This window comes from Anomaloglossus baeobatrachus, chromosome 11 (genome assembly GCF_048569485.1).
Source record: "Anomaloglossus baeobatrachus isolate aAnoBae1 chromosome 11, aAnoBae1.hap1, whole genome shotgun sequence".
Taxonomy (NCBI): domain Eukaryota; kingdom Metazoa; phylum Chordata; class Amphibia; order Anura; family Aromobatidae; genus Anomaloglossus; species Anomaloglossus baeobatrachus.
Window position 1 is genome coordinate 49,087,395 of NC_134363.1, and position 27,787 is coordinate 49,115,181.

General features: G+C 46.5%; 1 protein-coding gene across 1 annotated transcript in view; it reads right to left on the bottom strand.

Moving 5' to 3' along the window:
• LOC142257266 (uncharacterized) overlaps window positions 1-27,787 on the bottom strand; it is a 56,584-nt gene that overhangs the window by 11,664 nt on the left and 17,133 nt on the right. Inside the window, exons 2-4 of the mRNA XM_075329432.1 lie at window positions 15,131-15,222; window positions 13,279-13,347; window positions 13,030-13,084 (exon numbers count right to left, since the gene is read on the bottom strand). Coding sequence (XP_075185547.1) covers window positions 13,030-13,084; window positions 13,279-13,347; window positions 15,131-15,222 — 216 coding nt within the window. The remainder of the gene's footprint in view (window positions 1-13,029; window positions 13,085-13,278; window positions 13,348-15,130; window positions 15,223-27,787) is intronic.

Below are 27,787 nucleotides of genomic sequence, written 5' to 3' on the forward strand. Positions count from 1 at the left end.
AGCCATAGTGGCACATATACTATTACACACCCGCCAAAGTGGCACATATACTATTACACCCCAACCATAGTGGCACATATACTATTGCACTCCAGCCATAGTGGCACATATACTATTACACTTCCGCCATAGTGGTACATATACTATTACACTCCCGCCATAGTGGCACATATACTATTACACCCCAGCCATAGTGGCACATATACTATTACACCCCAGCCATAGTGGCACATATACTATTACACCCCAGCCATAGTGGCACATATACTATTACACCCCAGCCATAGTGGCACATATACTATTACACACCCGCCATAGTGGCACATATACTATTACACACCCGCCATAGTGGCACATATACTATTACACACCCGCCATAGTGGCACATATACTATTACACACCCGCCATAGTGGCACATATACTATTACACACCCGCCATAGTGGCACATATACTATTACACACCCGCCATAGTGGCACATATACTATTACACACCCGCCATAGTGGCACATATACTATTACACACCTGCCATAGTGGCACATATACTATTACACACCCGCCATAGTGGCACATATACTATTACACACCCGCCATAGTGGCACATATACTATTACACACCCGCCATAGTGGAACATATACTATTACACCCCAACCATAGTGGCACATATACTATTGCACCCCAGCCATAGTGGCACATATACTGTTGCACTCCAGCCATAGTGGCACATATACTATTACACCCCAGCCATAGTGGCACATATACTATTACACCCCAGCCATAGTGGCACATATACTATTACGCACCCGCCATAGTGGCACATATACTATTACACCCCAACCATAGTGGCACATATACTATTGCACCCCAGCCATAGTGGCACATATACTATTACACCCCAGCCATAGTGGCACATATACTATTACACCCCAGCCATAGTGGCACATATACTATTACACCCCAGCCATAGTGGCACATATACTATTACACACCCGCCATAGTGGCACATATACTATTACACCCCAACCATAGTGGCCCATATACTATTGCACTCCAGCCATAGTGGCACATATACTGTTGCACTCCAGCCATAGTGGCACATATACTATTACACCCCAGCCATAGTGGCACATATACTATTACGCACCCGCCATAGTGGCACATATACTATTACACCCCAACCATAGTGGCACATATACTATTGCACCCCAGCCAAAGTGGCACATATACTATTACACCCCAGCCATAGTGGCACATATACTATTACACCCCAGCCATAGTGGCACATATACTATTACACCCCAGCCATAGTGGCACATATACTATTACACCTCAGCCATAGTGGCACATATACTATTACACCCCAGCCATAGTGGCACATATACTATTACACCCCAGCCATAGTGGCACATATACTATTACACCCCAGCCATAGTGGCACATATACTATTACACCCCAGCCATAGTGGCACATATACTATTACACCTCAGCCATAGTGGCACATATACTATTACACCTCAGCCATAGTGGCACATATACTATTACACCTCAGCCATAGTGGCACATATACTATTACACCCCAGCCATAGTGGCACATATACTATTACGCACCCGCCATAGATGCACATATACTATTACACCTCAGCCATAGTGGCACATATACTATTACACCCCAGCCATAGTGGCACATATACTATTACACCCCAGCCATAGAGGCACATATACTATTACACCTCAGCCATAGTGGCACATATACTATTACACACCCGCCATAGTGGCACATATACTATTACACCTCAGCCATAGTGGCACATATACTATTACACCCCAGCCATAGAGGCACATATACTATTACACACCCGCCATAGTGGCACATATACTATTACACACCCGCTATAGTGGCACATATACTATTACACCTCAGCCATAGTGGCACATATACTATTACACCCCAGCCATAGAGGCACATATACTATTACACCTCAGCCATAGTGGCACATATACTATTACACCCCAGCCATAGTGGCACATATACTATTACGCACCCGCCATAGAGGCACATATACTATTACATCCCAGCCATAGTGGCACATATACTATTACACCCCAGCCATAGTGGCACATATACTATTACGCACCCGCCATAGATGCACATATACTATTACACCTCAGCCATAGTGGCACATATACTATTACACCCCAGCCATAGTGGCACATATACTATTACACCCCAGCCATAGAGGCACATATACTATTACACCTCAGCCATAGTGGCACATATACTATTACACACCCGCCATAGTGGCACATATACTATTACACACCCGCCATAGTGGCACATATACTATTACACCTCAGCCATAGTGGCACATATACTATTATACCTCAGCCATAGTGGCACATATACTATTACACACCCGCCATAGTGGCACATATACTATTACACACCCGCCATAGTGGCACATATACTATTACACCTCAGCCATAGTGGCACATATACTATTACACCCCAGCCATAGTGGCACATATACTATTACACCTCAGCCATAGTGGCACATATACTATTACACACCCGCCATAGTGGCACATATACTATTACACCCCAGCCATAGTGGCACATATACTATTACGCACCCGCCATAGAGGCACATATACTATTACACCTCAGCCATAGTGGCACATATACTATTACACCCCAGCCATAGAGGCACATATACTATTACAACTCAGCCATAGTGGCACATATACTATTACACCTCAGCCATAGTGGCACATATACTATTACACCCCAGCCATAGTGGCACATATACTATTACGCACCCGCCATAGAGGCACATATACTATTACACCTCAGCCATAGTTGCACATATACTATTACACCCCAGCCATAGAGGCACATATACTATTACACCTCAGCCATAGTGGCACATATACTATTACACCTCAGCCATAGTGGCACATATACTATTACACACCCGCCATAGTGGCACATATACTATTACACACCCGCCATAGTGGCACATATACTATTACACCTCAGCCATAGTGGCACATATACTATTACACCCCAGCCATAGTGGCACATATACTATTACACCTCAGCCATAGTGGCACATATACTATTACACACCCGCCATAGTGGCACATATACTATTACACACCCGCCATAGTGGCACATATACTATTACACCTCAGCCATAGTGGCACATATACTATTACACCCCAGCCATAGAGGCACATATACTATTACACCTCAGCCATAGTGGCACATATACTATTACACCCCAGCCATAGTGGCACATATACTATTACGCACCCGCCATAGAGGCACATATACTATTACACCTCAGCCATAGTGGCACATATACTATTACACCCCAGCCATAGAGGCACATATACTATTACAACTCAGCCATAGTGGCACATATACTATTACACCTCAGCCATAGTGGCACATATACTATTACACCCCAGCCATAGTGGCACATATACTATTACGCACCCGCCATAGAGGCACATATACTATTACACCTCAGCCATAGTGGCACATATACTATTACACCCCAGCCATAGAGGCACATATACTATTACACCTCAGCCATAGTGGCACATATACTATTACACCCCAGCCATAGTGGCACATATACTATTACACCCCAGCCATAGTGGCACATATACTATTACGCACCCGCCATAGAGGCACATATACTATTACACCTCAGCCATAGTGGCACATATACTATTACACCCCAGCCATAGAGGCACATATACTATTACACCTCAGCCATAGTGGCACATATACTATTACACCCCAGCCATAGAGGCACATATACTATTACACCCCAGCCATAGTGGCACATATACTATTACGCATCCGCCATAGAGGCACATATACTATTACACCTCAGCCATAGTGGCACATATACTATTACACCTCAGCCATAGTGGCACATATACTATTACACCCCAGCCATAGAGGCACATATACTATTACACCTCAGCCATAGTGGCACATATACTATTACACCCCAGCCATAGTGGCACATATACTATTACGCACCCGCCATAGAGGCACATATATTATTACACCTCAGCCATAGTGGCACATATACTATTACACCTCCGCCATAGAGGCACATATACTATTACACCCCAGCCATAGAGGCACATATACTATTGCACCCCCACCATAGTGGCACATATACTATTGCACCCCAGCCATAGTGGCACATATACTATTATACCCCAGCCATAGTGGCACATATACTATTACACCCCAGCCATAGTGGTACATATACTATTACACTCCCGCCATAGTGGCACATATACTATTACACCCCAGCCATAGTGGTACATATACTATTACACTCCCGCCATAGTGGCACATATACTATTGCACCCCAGCCATAGTGGCACATATACTATTACACCCCAGCCATAGTGGCTCATATACTATTACACCCCAGCCATAGTGGCACATATACTATTACACCCCAGCCATAGTGGCACATATACTATTACTCCCCAGCCATAGTGGCACATATACTATTACACACCCGCCATAGTGGCACATATACTATTACACCCCAACCATAGTGGCACATATACTATTGCACTCCAGCCATAGTGGCACATATACTATTACACTCCCGCCATAGTGGTACATATACTATTACACTCCCGCCATAGTGGCACATATACTATTACACCCCAGCCATAGTGGCACATATACTATTACACCCCAGCCATAGTGGCACATATACTATTACTCCCCAGCCATAGTGGCACATATACTATTACACCCCAGCCATAGTGGTACATATACTATTACACTCCCGCCATAGTGGCACATATACTATTACACCCCAGCCATAGTGACACATATACTATTGCACCCCAGCCATAGTGGCACATATACTATTACACTCCCGCCATAGTGGCACATATACTATTACACCCCAGCCATAGTGGCACATATACTATTACACCCCAGCCATAGTGGCACATATACTATTACACCCCAGCCATAGTGGCACATATACTATTACTCCCCAGCCATAGTGGCACATATACTATTACACACCCGCCATAGTGGCACATATACTATTACACCCCAACCATAGTGGCACATATACTATTGCACTCCAGCCATAGTGGCACATATACTATTACACTCCCGCCATAGTGGTACATATACTATTACACTCCCGCCATAGTGGCACATATACTATTACTCCCCAGTCATAGTGGCACATATACTATTACACCCCAGCCATAGTGGTACATATACTATTACACTCCCGCCATAGTGGCACATATACTATTACACCCCAGCCATAGTGACACATATACTATTGCACCCCAGCCATAGTGGCACATATACTATTACACCCCAGCCATAGTGGCACATATACTATTACACCCCAGCCATAGTGGCACATATACTATTACACCCCAGCCATAGTGGCACATATACTATTACACACCCGCCATAGTGGCACATATACTATTACACCCCAACCATAGTGGCACATATACTATTGCACTCCAGCCATAGTGGCACATATACTATTGCACTCCAGCCATAGTGCAACATATACTATTACACCCCAGCCATAGTGGCACATATACTATTACACCCCAGCCATAGTGGCACATATACTATTACGCACCCGCCATAGTGGCACATATACTATTACACCCCAACCATAGTGGCACATATACTATTGCACCCCAGCCATAGTGGCACATATACTATTACACCCCAGCCATAGTGGCACATATACTATTACACCCCAGCCATAGTGGCACATATACTATTACACCCCAGCCATAGTGGCACATATACTATTACACACCCGCCATAGTGGCACATATACTATTACACCCCAACCATAGTGGCCCATATACTATTGCACTCCAGCCATAGTGGCACATATACTGTTGCACTCCAGCCATAGTGGCACATATACTATTACACCCCAGCCATAGTGGCACATATACTATTACACCCCAGCCATAGTGGCACATATACTATTACGCACCCGCCATAGTGGCACATATACTATTACACCCCAACCATAGTGGCACATATACTATTGCACCCCAGCCATAGTGGCACATATACTATTACACCCCAGCCATAGTGGCACATATACTATTACACCCCAGCCATAGTGGCACATATACTATTACACCCCAGCCATAGTGGCACATATACTATTACGCACCCGCCATAGAGGCACATATACTATTACACCTCAGCCATAGTGGCACATATACTATTACACCCCAGCCATAGAGGCACATATACTATTACACCTCAGCCATAGTGGCACATATACTATTACACCTCAGCCATAGTGGCACATATACTATTACACCCCAGCCATAGAGGCACATATACTATTACACCTCAGCCATAGTGGCACATATACTATTACACCCCAGCCATAGTGGCACATATACTATTACGCACCCGCCATAGAGGCACATATACTATTACACCTCAGCCATAGAGGCACATATACTATTACACCCCAGCCATGGAGGCACATATACTATTACACCTCAGCCATAGTGGCACATATACTATTACACCTCAGCCATAGAGGCACATATACTATTACACCCCAGCCATAGAGGCACATATACTATTACACCTCAGCCATAGAGGCACATATACTATTACACCTCAGCCATAGTGGCACATATACTATTACACCCCAGACATAGTGGCACATATACTATTGCACCTCCGCCATAGAGGCACATATATTATTACACCTCAGCCATAGTGGCACATATACTATTACACCCCAGCCATGGAGGCACATATACTATTACACCTCAGCCATAGAGGCACATATACTATTACACCTCAGCCATGGTGGCACATATACTATTACACCCCAGCCATAGTGGCACATATACTATTACACCCCAGCCATAGTGGCACATATACTATTACACCCCAGCCATAGTGGCACATATACTATTACACTCCCGCCATAGTGGCACATATACTATTACGCACCCGCCATAGAGGCACATATACTATTACACCTCAGCCATGGTGGCACATATACTATTACACCCCAGCCATAGAGGCACATATACTATTACACCTCAGCCATAGTGGCACATATACTATTACACCCCAGCCATAGAGGCACATATACTATTACACCCCAGCCATAGTGGCACATATACTATTACACCCCAGCCATAGAGGCACATATACTATTACACCCCAGCCATAGTGGCACATATACTATTACACCCCAGCCATGGAGGCACATATACTATTACACCTCAGCCATAGAGGCACATATACTATTACACCCCAGCCATAGTGGCACATATACTATTACACCCCAGCCATAGTGGCACATATACTATTACGCACCCGCCATAGTGGCACATATACTGTTGCACTCCAGCCATAGTGACACATATACTATTACTCCCCAGCCATAGTGGCACATATACTATTGCACTCCAGCCATAGTGGTACATATACTATTGCACTCTAGCCATAGTGGCACACCCCAACCATAGTGGCACATATACTAATGTACCCTAGCCATATTGGCACATATATTATTACACCCCAGCCATAGAGGCACATATACTATTGCACCCCCGCCATAGTGGCACATATACTATTGCACCCCCGCCATAGTGGCACATATACTATTACACCCCAGCCATAGTGGCACATATACTATTGCACCCCAGCCATAGTGGCACATATACTATTGCTCCCCAGCCATAGTGGCACATATACTATTATACCCCATCCATAGTGGCACATATACTATTACACCCCCCCGCCATAGTGGCACATATACTATTACACCCCAGCCATAGTGGCACATATACTATTACACCCCCGCCATAGTGGCACATATACTATTGCACTCCAGCCAGAGTGGTACATATACTATTACACCGCCGCCATAGTGGCACATATACTATTGCACTCTAGCCATAGTGGCACACCCCAACCATAGTGGCACATATACTAATGTACCCCAGCCATATTGGCACATATATTATTGCACCCCAGCCATAGTGGCACATATACTATTGCACCCCCGCCATAGTGGCACATATACTATTACACACCCGCCATAGTGGCACATATACTATTACACCCCAGCCATGATGGCACATATACTATTACACCCCAGCCATAGTGGCACATATACTATTACACCCCAGCCATAGTGGCACATATACTATTACACCTCAGCCATGGTGGCACATATACTATTACACTCCAGCGATAGTGGCACATATACTATTGCACCCCAGCCATAGTGGCACATATACTATTGCACCCCCGCCATAGTGGCACATATACTATTACACCCCAGCCATAGTGGCACATATACTATTATACCCTAGTCATAGTGGAACATATACTATTACACCCCCACCATAGTGGAACATATACTATTACACCCCAGCCATAGTGGCACATATACTATTGCACCCCAGCCATAGTGGCACATATACTATTGCACCCCAGCCATAGTGGCACATATACTATTACACCCCAGCCATAGTGGCACATATACTATTGCACCCCCGCCATAGTGGCACATATACTATTGCACCCCCGCCATAGTGGCACATATACTATTGCACCCCAGCCATAGTGGCACATATACTATTACACCCCAGCCATAGTGGCACATATACTATTGCACCCCCGCCATAATGGCACATATACTATTGCACCCCCGCCATAGTGGCACATATACTATTACACCCCAGCCATAGTGGTACATATACTATTACACCCCAGCCATAGTGGCACATATACTATTACACCCCAGCCATAGTGGCACATATACTATTGCACCCCAGCCATAGTGGCACATATACTATTGCACCCCAGCCATAGTGGCACATATACTATTATACCCTAGTCATAGTGGAACATATACTATTACACCTCCGCCATAGTGGAACATATACTATTACACCCCAGCCATAGTGGCACATATACTATTGCACCCCAGCCATAGTGGCACATATACTATTATACCCTAGTCATAGTGGAACATATACTATTACACCCCCACCATAGTGGAACATATACTATTACACCCCAGCCATAGTGGCACATATACTATTGCACCCCAGCCATAGTGGCACATATACTATTGCACCCCAGCCATAGTGGCACATATACTATTACACCCCAGCCATAGTGGCACATATACTATTGCACCCCCGCCATAGTGGCACATATACTATTGCACCCCCGCCATAGTGGCACATATACTATTGCACCCCAGCCATAGTGGCACATATACTATTACACCCCAGCCATAGTGGCACATATACTATTGCACCCCCGCCATAATGGCACATATACTATTGCACCCCCGCCATAGTGGCACATATACTATTACACCCCAGCCATAGTGGTACATATACTATTACACCCCAGCCATAGTGGCACATATACTATTACACCCCAGCCATAGTGGCACATATACTATTGCACCCCAGCCATAGTGGCACATATACTATTGCACCCCAGCCATAGTGGCACATATACTATTATACCCTAGTCATAGTGGAACATATACTATTACACCTCCGCCATAGTGGAACATATACTATTACACCCCAGCCATAGTGGCACATATACTATTGCACCCCAGCCATAGTGGCACATATACTATTGCACCCCAGCCATAGAGGCACATATACTATTGCACCCCAGCCATAGTGGTACATATACTATTACACCCCAGCCATAGTGGCACATATACTATTACACCCCAGCCATAGTGGCACATATACTATTACACCCCAGCCATAGTGGCACATATACTATTACACCCCAGCCATAGTGGCACATATACTATTGCACCCCAGCCATAGTGGCACATATACTATTGCACCCCAGCCATAGTGGCACATATACTATTGCACCCCAGCCATAGTGGCACATATACTATTACACCCCAGCCATAGAGGCACATATACTATTGCACCCCAGCCATAGTGGCACATATACTATTGCACCCCAGCCATAGTGGCACATATACTATTACACCCCAGCCATAGTGGCACATATACTATTACACCCCAGCCATAGTGGCACATATACTATTACACCCCAGCCATAGTGGCACATATACTATAACACTCCAGCCATAGTGGTACATATACTATTACACCCCAGCCATAGTGGCACATATACTATTGCACCCCAGCCATAGTGGCACATATACTATTGCACCCCAGCCATAGTGGCACATATACTATTACACCCCAGCCATAGTGGCACATATACTATTGCACCCCCGCCATAGTGGCACATATACTATTGCACCCCCGCCATAGTGGCACATATACTATTGCACCCCAGCCATAGTGGCACATATACTATTACACCCCAGCCATAGTGGCACATATACTATTGCACCCCCGCCATAATGGCACATATACTATTGCACCCCCGCCATAGTGGCACATATACTATTACACCCCAGCCATAGTGGTACATATACTATTACACCCCAACCATAGAGGCACATATACTATTGCACCCCAGCCATAGTGGCACATATACTATTGCACCCCAGCCATAGTGGCACATATACTATTGCACCCCAGCCATAGTGGCACATATACTATTGCACCCCAGCCATAGTGGCACATATACTATTACACCCCAGCCATAGAGGCACATATACTATTGCACCCCAGCCATAGTGGCACATATACTATTGCACCCCAGCCATAGTGGCACATATACTATTACACCCCAGCCATAGTGGCACATATACTATTACACCCCAGCCATAGTGGCACATATACTATTACACCCCAGCCATAGTGGCACATATACTATAACACTCCAGCCATAGTGGAACATATACTATTACACCCCCACCATAGTGGAACATATACTATTACACCCCAGCCATAGTGGCACATATACTATTGCACCCCAGCCATAGTGGCACATATACTATTGCACCCCAGCCATAGTGGCACATATACTATTACACCCCAGCCATAGTGGCACATATACTATTGCACCCCCGCCATAGTGGCACATATACTATTGCACCCCAGCCATAGTGGCACATATACTATTACACCCCAGCCATAGTGGCACATATACTATTGCACCCCCGCCATAATGGCACATATACTATTGCACCCCCGCCATAGTGGCACATATACTATTACACCCCAGCCATAGTGGTACATATACTATTACACCCCAGCCATAGTGGCACATATACTATTACACCCCAGCCATAGTGGCACATATACTATTGCACCCCAGCCATAGTGGCACATATACTATTGCACCCCAGCCATAGTGGCACATATACTATTATACCCTAGTCATAGTGGAACATATACTATTACACCTCCGCCATAGTGGAACATATACTATTACACCCCAGCCATAGTGGCACATATACTATTGCACCCCAGCCATAGTGGCACATATACTATTATACCCTAGTCATAGTGGAACATATACTATTACACCCCCACCATAGTGGAACATATACTATTACACCCCAGCCATAGTGGCACATATACTATTGCACCCCAGCCATAGTGGCACATATACTATTGCACCCCAGCCATAGTGGCACATATACTATTACACCCCAGCCATAGTGGCACATATACTATTGCACCCCCGCCATAGTGGCACATATACTATTGCACCCCCGCCATAGTGGCACATATACTATTGCACCCCAGCCATAGTGGCACATATACTATTACACCCCAGCCATAGTGGCACATATACTATTGCACCCCCGCCATAATGGCACATATACTATTGCACCCCCGCCATAGTGGCACATATACTATTACACCCCAGCCATAGTGGTACATATACTATTACACCCCAGCCATAGTGGCACATATACTATTACACCCCAGCCATAGTGGCACATATACTATTACACCCCAGCCATAGTGGCACATATACTATTGCACCCCAGCCATAGTGGCACATATACTATTGCACCCCAGCCATAGTGGCACATATACTATTATACCCTAGTCATAGTGGAACATATACTATTACACCTCCGCCATAGTGGAACATATACTATTACACCCCAGCCATAGTGGCACATATACTATTGCACCCCAGCCATAGTGGCACATATACTATTGCACCCCAGCCATAGAGGCACATATACTATTGCACCCCAGCCATAGTGGTACATATACTATTACACCCCAGCCATAGTGGCACATATACTATTACACCCCAGCCATAGTGGCACATATACTATTACACCCCAGCCATAGTGGCACATATACTATTACACCCCAGCCATAGTGGCACATATACTATTGCACCCCAGCCATAGTGGCACATATACTATTGCACCCCAGCCATAGTGGCACATATACTATTGCACCCCAGCCATAGTGGCACATATACTATTACACCCCAGCCATAGAGGCACATATACTATTGCACCCCCGCCATAGTGGCACATATACTATTACACCCCAGCCATAGTGGCACATATACTATTGCACCCCAGCCATAGTGGCACATATACTATTACACCCCAGCCATAGTGGCACATATACTATTACACCCCAGCCATAGAGGCACATATACTATTACACCCCAGCCATAGTGACACATATACTATTGCACCCCAGCCATAGTGGCACATATACTATAACACTCCAGCGATAGTGGCACATATACTATTGCACCCCAGCCATAGTGGCACATATACTATTACACCCCAGCCATAGAGGCACATATACTATTGCACCCCAGCCATAGTGGCACATATACTATTGCACCCCAGCCATAGTGGCACATATACTATTACACCCCAGCCATAGTGGCACATATACTATTACACCCCAGCCATAGAGGCACATATACTATTGCACCCCAGCCATAGTGGCACATATACTATTACACCCCAGCCATAGTGTGAAAAGAGTGTTATCCTGCTGGGTATTTGTCCTATCGTTTGGGTGACTTACCTGGCTTGCAGGCTGTCTCACATATAACTGGGCACACGTAGCAAAACTGGCAATACTATAAAAAGAAAAACAGGAAAATATTACAATACTCAACAGTATAAATCTGCGCTGTTATGCTCTCATTGACCACTAGGTGGCGTAGTAGGCTTTCCGCTATTTTTGTGCACGCAAAGGTTTTATTTTTAGCAGGCATTTATTACATAATTAGACTGAAGCCTCTGGGCATATTGCTTGCATTAATGTACTTACCTCGCAGTTTCTACAATGCTCGCTCTTATCCTTTTCTTTACAGGGGCATTTATCACAATCTCCGCAGTGCTGGGGAAATAAAATGTATTCATTATATCATATAACATGTGCGAAATGTAGGAAATCTGCACTAATAACTGAGCTAAAATATATAAAAACACAATTATGTTATTGTTTTTTGTGTTTTATTTTAGGCAATCAATTTATAGTAAAAATGACCCCCTAAAAAATGATTCCCCAGGTCAGTACGAATCCGTCGATACCAAACATGTATATTTTTATTACTTTATTAATTAAAAAAAAAATCAGACGTTTGTGAAAAAAAAATAGTTTTATGTTTTTATTTTTTAAACTTTTTTTTTTTTTCATTTTTCTGGCTATAGAACAATGTAATGTCTTGTCATTCTGGTGTGTTGATAACTTTCTTTATGCGGTTTACAGTTTGTGGTAATTAATTTAATATTTTAATGGCTTGGATTTGTATGCCTGTGCCGATATCAAATATGTTTTTATTTTCATTAATTTAATTTTTAATATTTTTAAAAATATTTTTTTAATTCATTTACAATTTATTTTATAGGTTGTTTTTTTTTGCTGGGAATTCAAATTGCAATTGTTGATTGCACAGTGGGGCAAAAAAGTGTTTAGTCAGCCACCAATTGTGCAAGTTCTCCCACTTATAAAGATAAGATTTGCCTGTAATTGACATCATAGGTGACCACAACTATGAGAGACAAAATGAGAAAACAAATCCAGAAAAGCAGCGTGTCTGATTTGGCAAGATTTTTTTTTGCAAATTATGGTGGAAAATAAGTATTTAGTCATCTAAAAACATGCAAGATTTCTGGCTCTCCAAGATCTGTAGCTTCTTCTTTAAGAGGCTCCTCTGTCCTCCACTCATTACCTGTAGTAATGACCCCTGTTTGAACTTGTTATCAGTATAAAAGACACCTGTCCATAACCTCAAGCAGTCACACTCCAAACTCCACTATGGTGAAGACCAAAGAGATGTCAAAGGACACCAGAAACAAAATTGTAGCCCTTCACCAGGCTGGGAAGACTGAATCTGCAATAGGCAAGCAGCTTGGTGTGATTAAATCAACTGTGGGAGTACTTGCACATTTTAAGTGGCTGACTAAATACTTTTTTCCCCACTGTATACTGTAATTTCACTTTATAATGAAATAGATGACAGGCTCAGCTTCGTATAAGGACCAAGATAGCACTAATGGGGGTATTCAGTAGACCCCCGACTGCCGTTTCAACCCATCAACACCAGAGCTGGTGCATACTGGCAACCAAATCATTTAAATGCTGCTATTAGTGATTGACAGCTCCATCTAAATGGTTAACAGCAGCAATCGGAAATAACTGTGGTTACTGTTATTAGAGGCAGGTGCTGACACCTGCCTTGTATCGTGTTGGCTCAGCTCCTGAGCCTGCATAATACATGTACTTTAGTATTTAAAGTGATTAAAAAAAAATTTAAAATAATCCTGGAAAACACCTTTTACACACCATGGGTCTTCATTTTTTCACTCTGGTTCCTTAAAAAGGTTTTCAGTAGACTTGATGTTCTTCAGATCTTAGAAAACAACCTCAGCTGCATATTACTGGTCTCTACAGCAGAAGTTGTCAAAAATATGGCCCCCTTCTCTGACATCACTTCCTGGTCTGCAGTGATAGGCTGAAGCTTTACCTCCCACACATCCTGCTCTCCCGCCCCCAGGATTCACTCTACTCATCATACTAGTAATAAACAGATCTATTTAGCTGCTTTTTGACTGTAGAACAAAAAAGAGGAGAGCAGAGAGCTCTCAGGATGAAGGTGTATAAACCACAGATAAGATACCTTGCAGAACGCGCAGTAACGACACAGGGATCCATCTTTGTATTCATCTTCATCGTCGTCATCATCATCATCATCATCATCGTCGTCATCATCTTTAATATCAAAAGAACAATATTACTGTAGCAGCGTTCACTTGAATAGGTGATGTTATTTTAAATGGACAATCCCTTTAAGCTACCAAAGCTACTAAAGGGAACAAAGCTGTGGGTAGAGCTTACAGAGCCTAAATTTACTTACCAACAGTCCTGATTAGGCTCAGCCACAAATGGGTGAGTGTAGGGTAGTCCTGTAGTCAGTGACATAACTTGAAGCTCATGGCCCCCAATTCAAAAGCTCCAATGGGGCCCTCAATTACTGTGAGTCTTTAATAGACATGGACTTTCATATAGGCCAGAAGGACTTTTGGGGTCCCCTGGGCTCCAGGGCACGGCTACAATTGCAATCCCTGCACCTATTGTAGTAATGCCCATGCCTGTCCTGTATGTTGACAAGGATGCCTAAAGGTCCAACAAAGGCACCATTTTTATAAGGCTGGTGTTAGACGGCAACTGGAGACACGACACAGGTCACATTTTACGACTTGCTTCTTGATGTTGTGGCACCCTAGGGGTATTAATGGGGCTCTATTCATCTGAATTATGCTTTGATGTAGGAGTGACACATAACAATTAGGGATGATCGAATACCTCAAATATTCAGCTTCGCGAATATCCGACGAATAGGTCGCCGCTATGCGAATATTCGATGCGCAATGTAAGTCTATGGGAACCTGAATAGTTCCGAATAGTTGTTATTCGGGTTTCTCATAGACTTACATTGCGCATTGAATATTCGCGAATAGTCGAATAGCGCAACCTATTTGGAAAATAAGCCGAATATTTGAGGTATTCGATCTTCCCTAATAACAATCTCTAGCCTAAGTCGCCATGTAGCTCCAGCCTACAACAGACATCTTGTTATTTAAACTTTGGGGCCCAAGAGCTTCTAATTATATGAATATATGTGAATTTTTAAAAAAACTATTTTTTATTTTATATATATATATATATATATATATATATATATATATATATATATATATATATATATACATATATATATACTGTTTATATATATATATGTGCAATGCAGTAGAATGGCAAGTGACCTGATAGCAATGCAGATCTCTGCGTGAGAGCCCATTCACTATCAGTACTTGCCAACTTTAATTATTTGGGGTTTAGTGAGTGCAATTTTTTGGGGGTGTCTGTTTTCTCTTTGGGGCGTCTACTTTCTTTTGGGGGTGTCTGCTTTCTTTTGGGTGTGTCTGCTTTCTTTTGGGGGTGTCTACTTTCTTTTGGGTGTGTCTACTTTCTTTTGGGGATGTCTGCTTTATTTTGGGGGTGTCTACTTTCTTTTGGGGATGTCTGCTTTATTTTTGCAGTGTCTGTTTTCTTTTTGGGGTGTCTACTTTCTTGTGGGGGTGTCTGCCTTCTTTTGGGGGGGTCTACTTTCTTTTGGAGGTGTCTACTTTCTTTTGGGGATGTCTGCTTTATTTTTGCAGTGTCTGCTTTCTTTTTGGGGTGTCTACTTTCTTTTGGGGGTGTCTGCTTTCTTTTGGGGATGTCTGCTTTTTTTGGGGGAGTGTCTACTTTTTGGGGTGTCTACTTTTTTGGGGTGTCTACTTTCTTTTGGGGATGTCTGCTTTCTTTTGGGGATATCTGCTTTCTTTTTGGGGTGTATACTTTTTTTGGGGTGTCTGCTTTTTTTGGAGGTGTCTGCTTTCTTTTGGTGATGTCTGCTTTCTTTTTGGGGTGTCTACTTTTTTTGGGGTGTCTTTTTTCTTTTGGGGATGTCTGCTTTATTTTGGGAGTGTCTACTTTCTTTTGGGGATGTCTGCTTTCTTTTGGGAGTGTCTGCTTTCTTTTAGAGGTGTCTGCTTTCATTTGGGGTTGTCTGCTTTCATTTGGGGGTGTTTGCTTTCTTTTTGGGATGTCTGCTTTCCTTGATGAAGAGTCCTGCTGAATTCTTTAACTTTTTCAGCTGCTAGGACACTTTCCTATGGAACTTCATAGGGTTAGGGGCTTATTTTTAGAGGACTTATTTTCAGGGAAACAGAATATACTGTGTAATTATTTATATATATATATATATATATATATATATATATATATATATATATATATATATATATATACTTATAGGTTTTCTTGGCATGTTTTTGAAGCAGTAACCAAGCGGAAACTCAGCAAGTGCTTTAGAAAAACTCAAAGCCCCTCAAACTTTGGAGGTTCCCCTTAGTTTTCTCTTTCAAAAACTGAGCAAAAAGACTGTGTGTGTGAATACACCCTTCACATCGTCAAGTTAGTAGCCAGATTGTGTGGAGACAAATTGTTAGGCCGGGTCACACCGGGTCGCATCGCATCACCCGGCACGGCCTGCCACACTCTGGACAGGAGCGTCTGAGCTGCATGGAAATACATGCAGCCGACCTACTACTGACAGGAGAGTGTGCGACTGTGCCGTGTGAGGCGATGAGAGTCACTCGCAAGTGTGACTCCGGCTCTCCGTACACGAGCGTGCAGCAGCATAGAAATACATGCAGCTGATCCGCTCCTGTCAGTAGAGTGTGCGGCCATACCGGGTGTTACCGATGTAAGACTCTGCAAGTGTGACTCCGGCTCTCCGTACACGAGCGTGCAGCAGCATAGAAATACATGCAGCTGATCCGCTCCTGTCAGTAGAGTGTGCGGCCATGCCGGGTGTTACCGATGTAAGACTCTGCAAGTGTGACTCCGGCTCTCCGTACACGAGCGTGCAGCAGCATAGAAATACATGCAGCTGATCCGCTCCTGTCAGGAGAGTGTGCGGCCATGCCGGGTGATGCCGATGCGAGACTCCGCAAATGGGACTCCGGCCTCAACGGGAATAGTAGCCCCGGCCTAGGCAGATATTCCCTATCATAAAAACATGAGACTTTTTTCTATTATCCTATATTTTTTTGAGGGGGGGGGGGTTACATAGATGTAGCAGTAGCAAGGAGGAAGGACGGGACTCAGCACCAATTCCAGGATAGCAAAAAATATAAATCCAACGAAAAATATATAAAAATGTAGAAACTTTATTCAATGATTAAAAATCCAAGAAAAACATCATCGGTTCCATGAAAACATCATGGCTTGACGCGTTTCGGACAGTTGGAATATAGATAAGTCCTTAATCATAAGCATAATATAATAATAATCATAATGCTTATGATTAAGGACTTATCTATATTCCAACTGTCCGAAACGCGTCAAGCCATGATGTTTTCATGGAACCGATGATGTTTTTCTTGGATTTTTAATCATTGAATAAAGTTTCTACATTTTTATATATTTTTCGTTGGATTTATATTTTTTGCTATCCTGGAATTGGTGCTGAGTCCCGTCCTTTCTCCTTGCTATTGCCTCTACGGACCTGCCTGTCCGGTGGACTGCCTGCATCCCACCTGAACTGAGCGGATACATATACGGGTGAGCTGAATAATTTTTTTTCTTCATAGATGTAGCAGTGCTGGGCTTGTAAATGCAGCATTGTGACTAAACACAACAAATTCAGCTCTGCTATATTTTCTGTATTGTTTGCTGGGTAGAGTTTAAATATGAACATCTGTTGTCCATTTTCTAACATCATGACACTTCTAGTGACAAAATCAGGTTTGTGTCCACACATTTCCCCCTATTCTGAGGGTCGCGTTACTCGTTATTGCCCTCATTTTGGATCTATGCCCACCGTTGCCTAATTTAGGGACAGAAAAACTGTGTTGCCCATAGCAACCAATCACAGAGCAGCTTCCATTTTTCAAGAGCAGGGTACAAAATGAAAGCTGCGCTGTGATTGGTTGCTATGGGCAATAAAGACGGTTTCTCTTAGAGACACTGATAAATCCCTACCATTGACCACAACAAACAATGTAGGCCCCATTTTGTGTAAAATCTTCCAGCCTCCTAGTGCTGCCGCTGTAATAGCTCAGTGCCACATTGCATTGTGTCCCTAAATATAGCACCTCACAGAGGCATTATGGAGATAAACATTAGTCAGATAAGCATTATCCAAAATGAAAGCATGACCGGGGTGATGACAGTGCTAAAACTGTAGAAGGACCCCTGAGCAGGACAACGGTCCCCCTGCCATCCTGATTTGATAATAACCGGGGATTCTTGTCATGTACTTCATTGAATTTAACTGGACAAACATGGCTGCTTTATTCCCAAAACAGCGCCACACCTCTCCATAGATTATCTCGCAACTTAGCTTCAAACATAACTTAGTTGCAATACCAGAGACAACCTATGGACAGAGGTGGCGCTATTTTTGGAAAAAAAGAAGTTAGTTTTTTGCTATCCTAGAAACTCTTTTAAGCCCTTCACCACCTGGCAATTTTCTGGGTTTTTTTTCCTTCCTTTCTTCCCAGAACCATAACCTTTGTCTTTTTCCATCAATATATCCATATGAGGGCTTTTTTTTTTGCGAAACGCGTTGTACTTTTGAATGACACCATTCATTTTGACATATATTGTACTGTAAAATGGGAAAAAAATCCGATTACAGTGAAATTGCTAAAACAGTGCAATTCCACAATTATTTTTTGGGGGGATTTTATTTATCACGTTCACTATATGGTAAAACTGATCTGACAATATGATTCCTCAGGTCGGTACAAGTTCATAGACACCAAACATGTATAGTTTTTTTTTATTTAAAGGGAACCTGTCATCAGAAATTTAGCTATAAAGCTAAAAGTTCCCCCCTCTTCAGCTCCTGGGCTGCATTCTAGGAAGCTTCCTATAGTTTTTGTGGCCCCTTTTATTCCAAAATAAATACTTTACAAACTTGTACCTTTTCGTATGCAAATTTCTTAAATCTTCCATGGGGGCGGGCTGCCTGATGTACGTTGCTGTCCTCCTGCCGATCTACGCCGCCCCCGAACGCTGAATTTGAAACCTCAGGACGCCGCCCCTGGGCGCCCGTGGTCCCGCGCATGCGCTGTGCTACTGTAGCGGTGCCGTGCACTGTGTGCACGTGTGACCGCTAGTGACACTTTGCGCGGGCACGAGGTTATGGGCGGCGCTGTGAGTGTCATCAGCAAGTGCCGCCCATAACCTCATGACCGCACTTTCCCCTCTTCCTCCAGCATTCTGCGCAAGGGCTCGCTGGCCAGATGACCGGACGTCACCTCCTTCCCATCCTGCTCAGCAGCAGGAAATGGATGGGAGGAGCGGACGGAGCAGTCGGTGCCCGCGTAAAAGCGTCACCAGAGGTCACACGTGCACGCAGTGCACGGCACCACTACAGTAGCACAGCGCATGTGCGGGACCACGGGCGCCCAGGGGCGGCGTCCTGAGGTTTCAAATTCAGCGTTCGGGGGCGGCGTAGATCGGCAGGAGGACAGCAACGTACATCAGGCAGCCCGCCCCCATGGAAGATTTAAGAAATTTGCATACGAAAAGGTACAAGTTTGTAAAGTATTTATTTTGGAATAAAAGGGGCCACAAAAACTATAGGAAGCTTCCTAGAATGCAGCCCAGGAGCTGCAGAGGGGGGAACTTTTAGCTTTATAGCTACATTTCTGATGACAGGTTCACTTTAAGTGGTGAAAAAAAATTCAGAAACTTGTAAAAAAAAAGAATTGCGCTTTTCTCGCCATTTCTCGAAACCCATAATATTTTAATTTTTCCGGATCTGGGGCTCAGTGATGGCTTATTTTTTTGCGTCCTGAGCTGACATTTTTAATTACACCATTTTTGAGTAGATGTGATGTTTTGATCACCTCTTATTGCAATGTTGAGGTGTCCATAAAACATAATTTTGGCGCTTTGAAGTTTTTTCTCGCTACACAATTTACCAATCAGATTAATTGATTTTATATTTTGATAGATCGGGCATTTCTGAACTCAGCAATACCAAATATGTATATTGTTTATTTGTTTTATTTTCAATTGTACAAAAGGGAGGTGATTTGAGCATTTCTGTTTTTTTTAATTTTTTAAAAAATTTTTATTAAACTTTTTTTTGTTTTTAGTGGTCCAACTTAAGGGACTTGAAGCTCATATGCTCTAATCGCTTCTGCTGTTCAGGGCAATGCTTCAGTTCCATTATGTACAATGCTGATCTCCTGTGAATGCCGGCGTTCATAGGAAGTTAATCATGACAGACACAGGGGTCATCTGATGTCATAAAAACCCATCGGCACCCCATGACCATGTCACAGGACCTCCCGATGAGAGTGGGGAATAACGCGCTCCCCGCCGGCGCATGTTAAATCCCCACTGTCAAAGATTGACAGCAGGATTTAACTAATTAACAGGCGCAGGTGGATCAGAGATCCACCAGAAGCTGTTAGCTGCAAATGATCAGATCAGCGGGGAAACATGCGGGCTCGCCTTTCGAGCCTGCATTAAAGGGACAGGCACAAATATGGTGTACCAGTATGTACTTATGTGGCGCCCCTGACCTGGTCAGGCACCACTGAGTACTGCACCCATGCTGGGGACAGTACAATACAGGTAATCCAGAAGGCTGACCGAGGTGTGACTACACAGGCGCATAGTGATCAGGTCTCACACATGTACCTATGAGAGGACCCCTGGGGATCCCAGGAGGGGGAAAAGCCTTCACCTTCACTGGAATAGTGGAGGGGGCCAAAAGCCTCCATCTCCTCTCAAGGGGTGTGGTAAGAGAATCTGGTTGCTAGGTGGCGTAGGCAGGCACAAAAGGGAAAAGAGAAGGAGGAGTAAAGAGTCTGCAGCAGAGTGTGGAGGAGTGAGGAGCAGGAAAGTGAAGCTCTGACAGGAGCAGCAGTGAAGGTCCCAGATGTGAGCCGGTTCAGAGCAGAGTCCAGGGAGCTCCGAGGAGAGCTGACCCCTTCCCCTGGGCTGCTGTAGTCTGACAGCGTCCGCGCAGTGGCTACCGACGGGGGAGAACGGTCACCTAGGAGGGCTACCCGAAACCCATCTCCAGCTAGAGAGAGAGCACAGAGTGGGAAGTAAGGAGACTGCTAGGGAGTACCAGGCCCAAACGGGCGGCAGATCCCGGAGCGGGGATAGATCCACCTTTCCTTGCTAAACCTGCCGGTGTGGGGCCCTCAAAGCCCACACCACAACACCACAAAAGCCGCAGCCACGTAGCCACAGTTAGGGCCCATAGCTCACAGGAGGCAAGCAGCTGGAGTGAGCTGGTCCAGGCCACAAGCAAACGGCAAACGAAGGGGAGTGAGGCTTCAGCAACTTCCCTGGGTGGCCCCCATAGGGACTAAAAGTCGGGGTCACCCCAAACCACCAAGGGCTAAGGAAGGCGAGTTGGTAGTCACCATCAGAAGTCAGCCTGAAGGATACCTGGTTCCCGCCTGGTTCATCCCAGCTACGCCCGGGTTACTCACCCTGCCACCTGAAGTGAGTAAAAACCCTGAAAGACATTCTGCCTGTGTGGAGTTATTCTGCGCCTTGTGGTTCTACACACCTACACAGGGCCCTGGGACTTGCCTCACTCTCAGGAGGCTATTCCAACTAACTGCACTCACCATCAGCCCCAGGCGTCCCTCAACCTGCAGTGGCGGTCCCCACTGACCGCAATTCTGAGAGTGGCGTCACGACAAGAAGAAGATCTCCTACCTGTGACCAGATCCAGCCGAGTGGAGTCCCTGAAGGTAATGCACCGACACAACACCTGTGGGGCTTCACACTTACATACTTATGACCTGCCAATATGTCATACATATGGAACAGGGTCACTCAATGTGGCAGTCAATCTCTGGTGGTCTGTCCATACTGATACCCATCACTCACTGTGATACGATGGGTCACTATGGCAGCTGAGGACATACTGAAAGCCCCCATCACTGCCATCTGTGCACTGCAATGATGCCTTTGACATAGGAGATAGTCATTTTTACCATACCATTAATCCCAAAACCCAAAAACAATGGTGAAATTGTATTTTTTACCCCATTTTACCCCCCCTTACAGCTTTTTTCGCTTTTTCAGTACATTAAAGTGAATGGCCTCCTACAGTTCTATAGACGAAAAAATAAAATAATTATGGCTCTTGGAAGAAGAGGAGGAATAAAATGACAGTGAAACTATGAAAATTCACCTGGTCGGGAAGAAGTTATGGCTTAATTACTAAATGGATTACACACTAATATAAGACAGTTTCACACTTGCGTTGAACGGCATTCGTTGCATTGCGTTGTGTGACGGATGCAACGGATGCTTTACTTATAATGGCACAACGGATGCAACGGATCGTACAAAACAACGGAAAGCTTTTTTTTTCCTTTTTTTACCGGCAGCAGACTGTAGTGAACGATCAGCTGATCACCCAGCTGCCGGGCGCTCAGCTGAGTGCTCTCAATAGCCGGCTGCCGGGTGCTCAGCTGATCGCTCTCAATAGCCGGCTGTCGGGCGCTCAGCTGAGAGCTCTCAATAGCCGGCTGCTGGGCGCTCAGCTGAGAGCTCTCACATGCCGGCGTCCGGGCGCTCAGCTGAGCGCTCTCAATAGCCAGCTGCCGGGCGCTCAGCTGATCGCTCTCAAAAGCTGGCTGCCAGGCGCTCAGCTGATCGCTCTCAAAAGCTGGCTGCCGGGCGCTCAGCTGATCGCTCTCAATAGCCGGCCTCCGGGCGCTCAGCTGATCGCTCTCAATAGCCGGCCGCCGGGCGCTCAGCTGATCGCTCTCAAGAGCCGGCCGCCGGGCGCTCCGCTGATCACTCTAATAGCCGGGTGCCGGGCGCTCAGCTGATCGCTCTCAATAGCTGGGCGCCGGGCGCTGAGCTGATCGCTCTCAATAGCCGGGCGCTCAACTGAACGCTCTCAAAAGCCGGCCGCCGGGCGCTCAGCTGAACGTTCAGCCGCCAAGAGACAAAATAAAGTTTGTGTGATTAAAAAAAAAAAAAAATGAGCATGCGCATGAAAAATAAAGGTTTCCGCCGCTCAAAAAACGTTATATGCGGCGGACACAACGCAGCGTCGGTCAGCGGAAGTGTGTCGCCCTGGGCAAGCCAGGGGACACACGTTGTCCCTGTGGGGACCGTTTAAAGTTTTGCATGGGAACTATCCATGGACAAGCCCGTGAACTTGCAGGGCACCACAAACGTTAAGTGGCTTGTAAATATGTTGGTTACCGTTACCGTTTCCGCAATGCCGCCTCCAGAGAGGCAGGTTGGAGGGAGGGCCCTCAGCAGAGCAGGCTGGGGCCCAGCCACCAAAGGAACCGGTGGCTACCCTCTGGAGGGGAAGGACAGATCCCGCTCGGGTAACTTGTGCTGGACTGTGGGTCAAGGGGTGCTGCCTGGGCTTTAGGGGCAGCATCAGGGCCAGGTTGCTTGGGTGGGAGAGAGCGGAAACCGTAGCCGTAAACCGTTGCAACGTTAAAAGTAAATGTGCCCCCCGTCTTGGGAAGAGTTATTAAAAATGTTATTCATGTTTGCTTAACCTTGTTACCCCCTTTTTCAGAAAAATAAAACCGGTGTAGGACGGCAGCCCGCGGACGGTCTGCATTTTGCTAAGGGGGAATGTGTCGCCCTGGGCAAGCCAGGGGACACAGGTCACAACACCACCACACCCCACACTCCAGGTAGGCACATCAATGCTAACCAGAAATCCTTGTTGCCTTCCTCCAGAGGCTGATGATTCACACCAGGGGGTGGGCCAGGCGGTTGGCTCCGCCCACCAAGGAGGTCACAGCTCTGGAGGCGGGAGAAACCAGGCAGATAAGCCCAGGCAGGGCAAGGGTGAGGAGCTAAGTGAGAGAGTAAACAACAGCTGAGTGAAAGTGAAGGAAGTAAAGTGGAAAAGGAGGAAAGCAAGTGAGGTGACAAGAAGGAAGGAAAGCCTGAAGGGTCCAGCTTTGTGTAGGGCCAGAACAGCAAGGTCAGCGACGGCGGTGACTGTCTGGAGGGGGACCGTTTGGAAGTTCCTGGAAGGACCCCGTTGGCTGTGTGCCCGGTGGTCTGGAGCAGTGTTCCGAAGGACAGTCAGCACCAGGGCAGGGGCCTCTCGGACCCCGGCAAGGCTAGGAGTCGCCAAATTTGCCGAATCCGTCAGTGAAGGGGACGTAGATCCCCCAACAACCAAGTCCCGATTGAAGGCAACAGCCCAACCTGAAGCAGAGAGACACCACCACCGCCACGGCACCAGTTTCTCAGGGCCAGCGCCTGCGGGCAAAGTGTAGAGCTCCTCCGGCCCAGATTGTAGTCGGGGAGTGGGTAACCGGAGGGAATCCACCGCTACCACAAGTCAACCATAGGTGCAAGGAAGAGCGAAATCACCGTCACCTACCGGGAGTGCAGGTGCAGCCGTCTGTGGGACCGTCCTACCAGCCGTTTGGTTTACCGTACAAACTGTGTCCATGTCTCAGGCTGAGTGAGTACCACAGTGCCGCAAGGCACAGCGCTGCCCCCGCGTCCCTGCGCCCACCAGGCCCTGCACCTCCTTCTCCACCACCGGGCCCCGGGATCACCAACCCCTACCCACGGAGGGGCAACACAACACCTGGCTGCTCCGCATCACCATCCCCGGGATCCCCAAATTGAGCAGCGGTGGTGAAATCACCACAACCGTGGGTGGCGTCACGAACTATAACTATCCCCACACCCAACCACAAACCCCCCTTTCACTCACGGGCGAGGAGTGTTGCTCGAGAAACCCCGGGATCCGGCCCACAGCTCGAGCCACCACTGAGCAGCTGCCGGACCCGAGCAGAAGGGGTGAGCGTAGTGTGCCGACACCCTCCTCCCCGCCCGCGACAACTTGGCGTCACGAACAGGATCTTACCGCTCTGCCGTCTGGTAGAGGTGCGCCTTGTTACCGCCGGAGGTATCCGGCAGAAAAATTTCAGAAGCCGCCATCTTTGGCGCGAAGAGTTCCCGCTCGAGCGTCTTCTCGAGCAGTAGAGGCGCGAAGGCCAAAACCCCGCCCTGAGAGAGGAGGGGCCGGAAAGAGCTAAGGGGGACGCGATGGCGGCTGGACGCATGTAAGTGTGGCGTCGCGACAAACACACTGGGACCCCCCCGGTCCATCGACCCTAACGGAAAATGTCCGCTCCACCTAGTCCTGCAGAGACTACCGAGCCGGTGTCCGGAACAGCGGCATGGCTGAGGGCCCGGGCGGCAGGGATCTGCTGTCACTATCGGAGTCAGATTGGCGGGCTGATGGAGCAGTGGGCCGCGGAGGTGGAAGCGCTAGTTGCTGTGGCCCGAGTGTATGGAGTGGAGGCCGTGATGGAGGAGCTGGAGAATGACCCACGCCCCTGTGTCCCCGAGGGACCGGTCGCTGCGGCTGAGGGACCCGGTCTGCCCCTGGCTCCTGTGTTACCTCCGTCCTACTCACTCGCGTGCTGCACCGCACCTGGCCCATCGGGTGTGCCTCCCTCTGTGACTGCTGCGGGGGCAGAAGATAGCGACTCCGGGCCTGACACTGAGCCTGTGTCAGAAGAAGAGGAGGGGGTCGTCGCCCTGCCTGGCATGGAGGCCACCTATGTTCCCCGAACCGGAGGCAACGGGTATCGGGCGGCCCTTCCACGCCGTGCTTGCTATGCACTGGAGAGGCTGGTGCCCGTGTCCTTCCACCCCGAGCCGGGTGAGGAGGACGAAAATACCCAGTAGGGCAGCGGAGCACCGTTGTCCAGTCCCCGTTGGGACCACCACTGAGTTGTTGTTTGTTTAAAAGTTATGGAAAGAATGATAAGGAAAATGAAAATTACCGAAGTTTCACCTGATTTGCTTGTGATTGAACCGGCAGGAGCCGGCACCGTTGTCCCTGTGGGGACCGTTTAAAGTTTTGCATGGGAACTATCCATGGACAAGCCCGTGAACTTGCAGGGCACCACAAACGTTAAGTGGCTTGTAAATATGTTGGTTACCGTTACCGTTTCCGCAATGCCGCCTCCGGAGAGGCAGGTTGGAGGGAGGGCCCTCCGCAGAGCAGGCTGGGGCCCAGCCACCAAAGGAACCGGTGGCTACCCTCTGGAGGGGAAGGACAGATCCCGCTCGGGTAACTTGTGCTGGACTGTGGGTCAAGGGGTGCTGCCTGGGCTTTAGGGGCAGCATCAGGGCCAGGTTGCTTGGGTGGGAGAGAGCGGAAACCGTAGCCGTAAACCGTTGCAACGTTAAAAGTAAATGACAATGTGCCTCCCGTCTTGGGAAGAGTTATTAAAAATGTTATTCATGTTTGCTTAACCTTGTTACCCCCTTTTTCAGAAAAATAAAACCGGTGTAGGACGGCAGCCCGCGGACGGTCTGCATTTTGCTAAGGGGGAATGTGTCGCCCTGGGCAAGCCAGGGGACACAGGTCACAACACCACCACACCCCACACTCCAGGTAGGCACATCAATGCTAACCAGAAATCCTTGTTGCCTTCCTCCAGAGGCTGATGATTCACACCAGGGGGTGGGCCAGGCGGTTGGCTCCGCCCACCAAGGAGGTCACAGCTCTGGAGGCGGGAGAAACCAGGCAGATAAGCCCAGGCAGGGCAAGGGTGAGGAGCTAAGTGAGAGAGTAAACAACAGCTGAGTGAAAGTGAAGGAAGTAAAGTGGAAAAGGAGGAAAGCAAGTGAGGTGACAAGAAGGAAGGAAAGCCTGAAGGGTCCAGCTTTGTGTAGGGCCAGAACAGCAAGGTCAGCGACGGCGGTGACTGTCTGG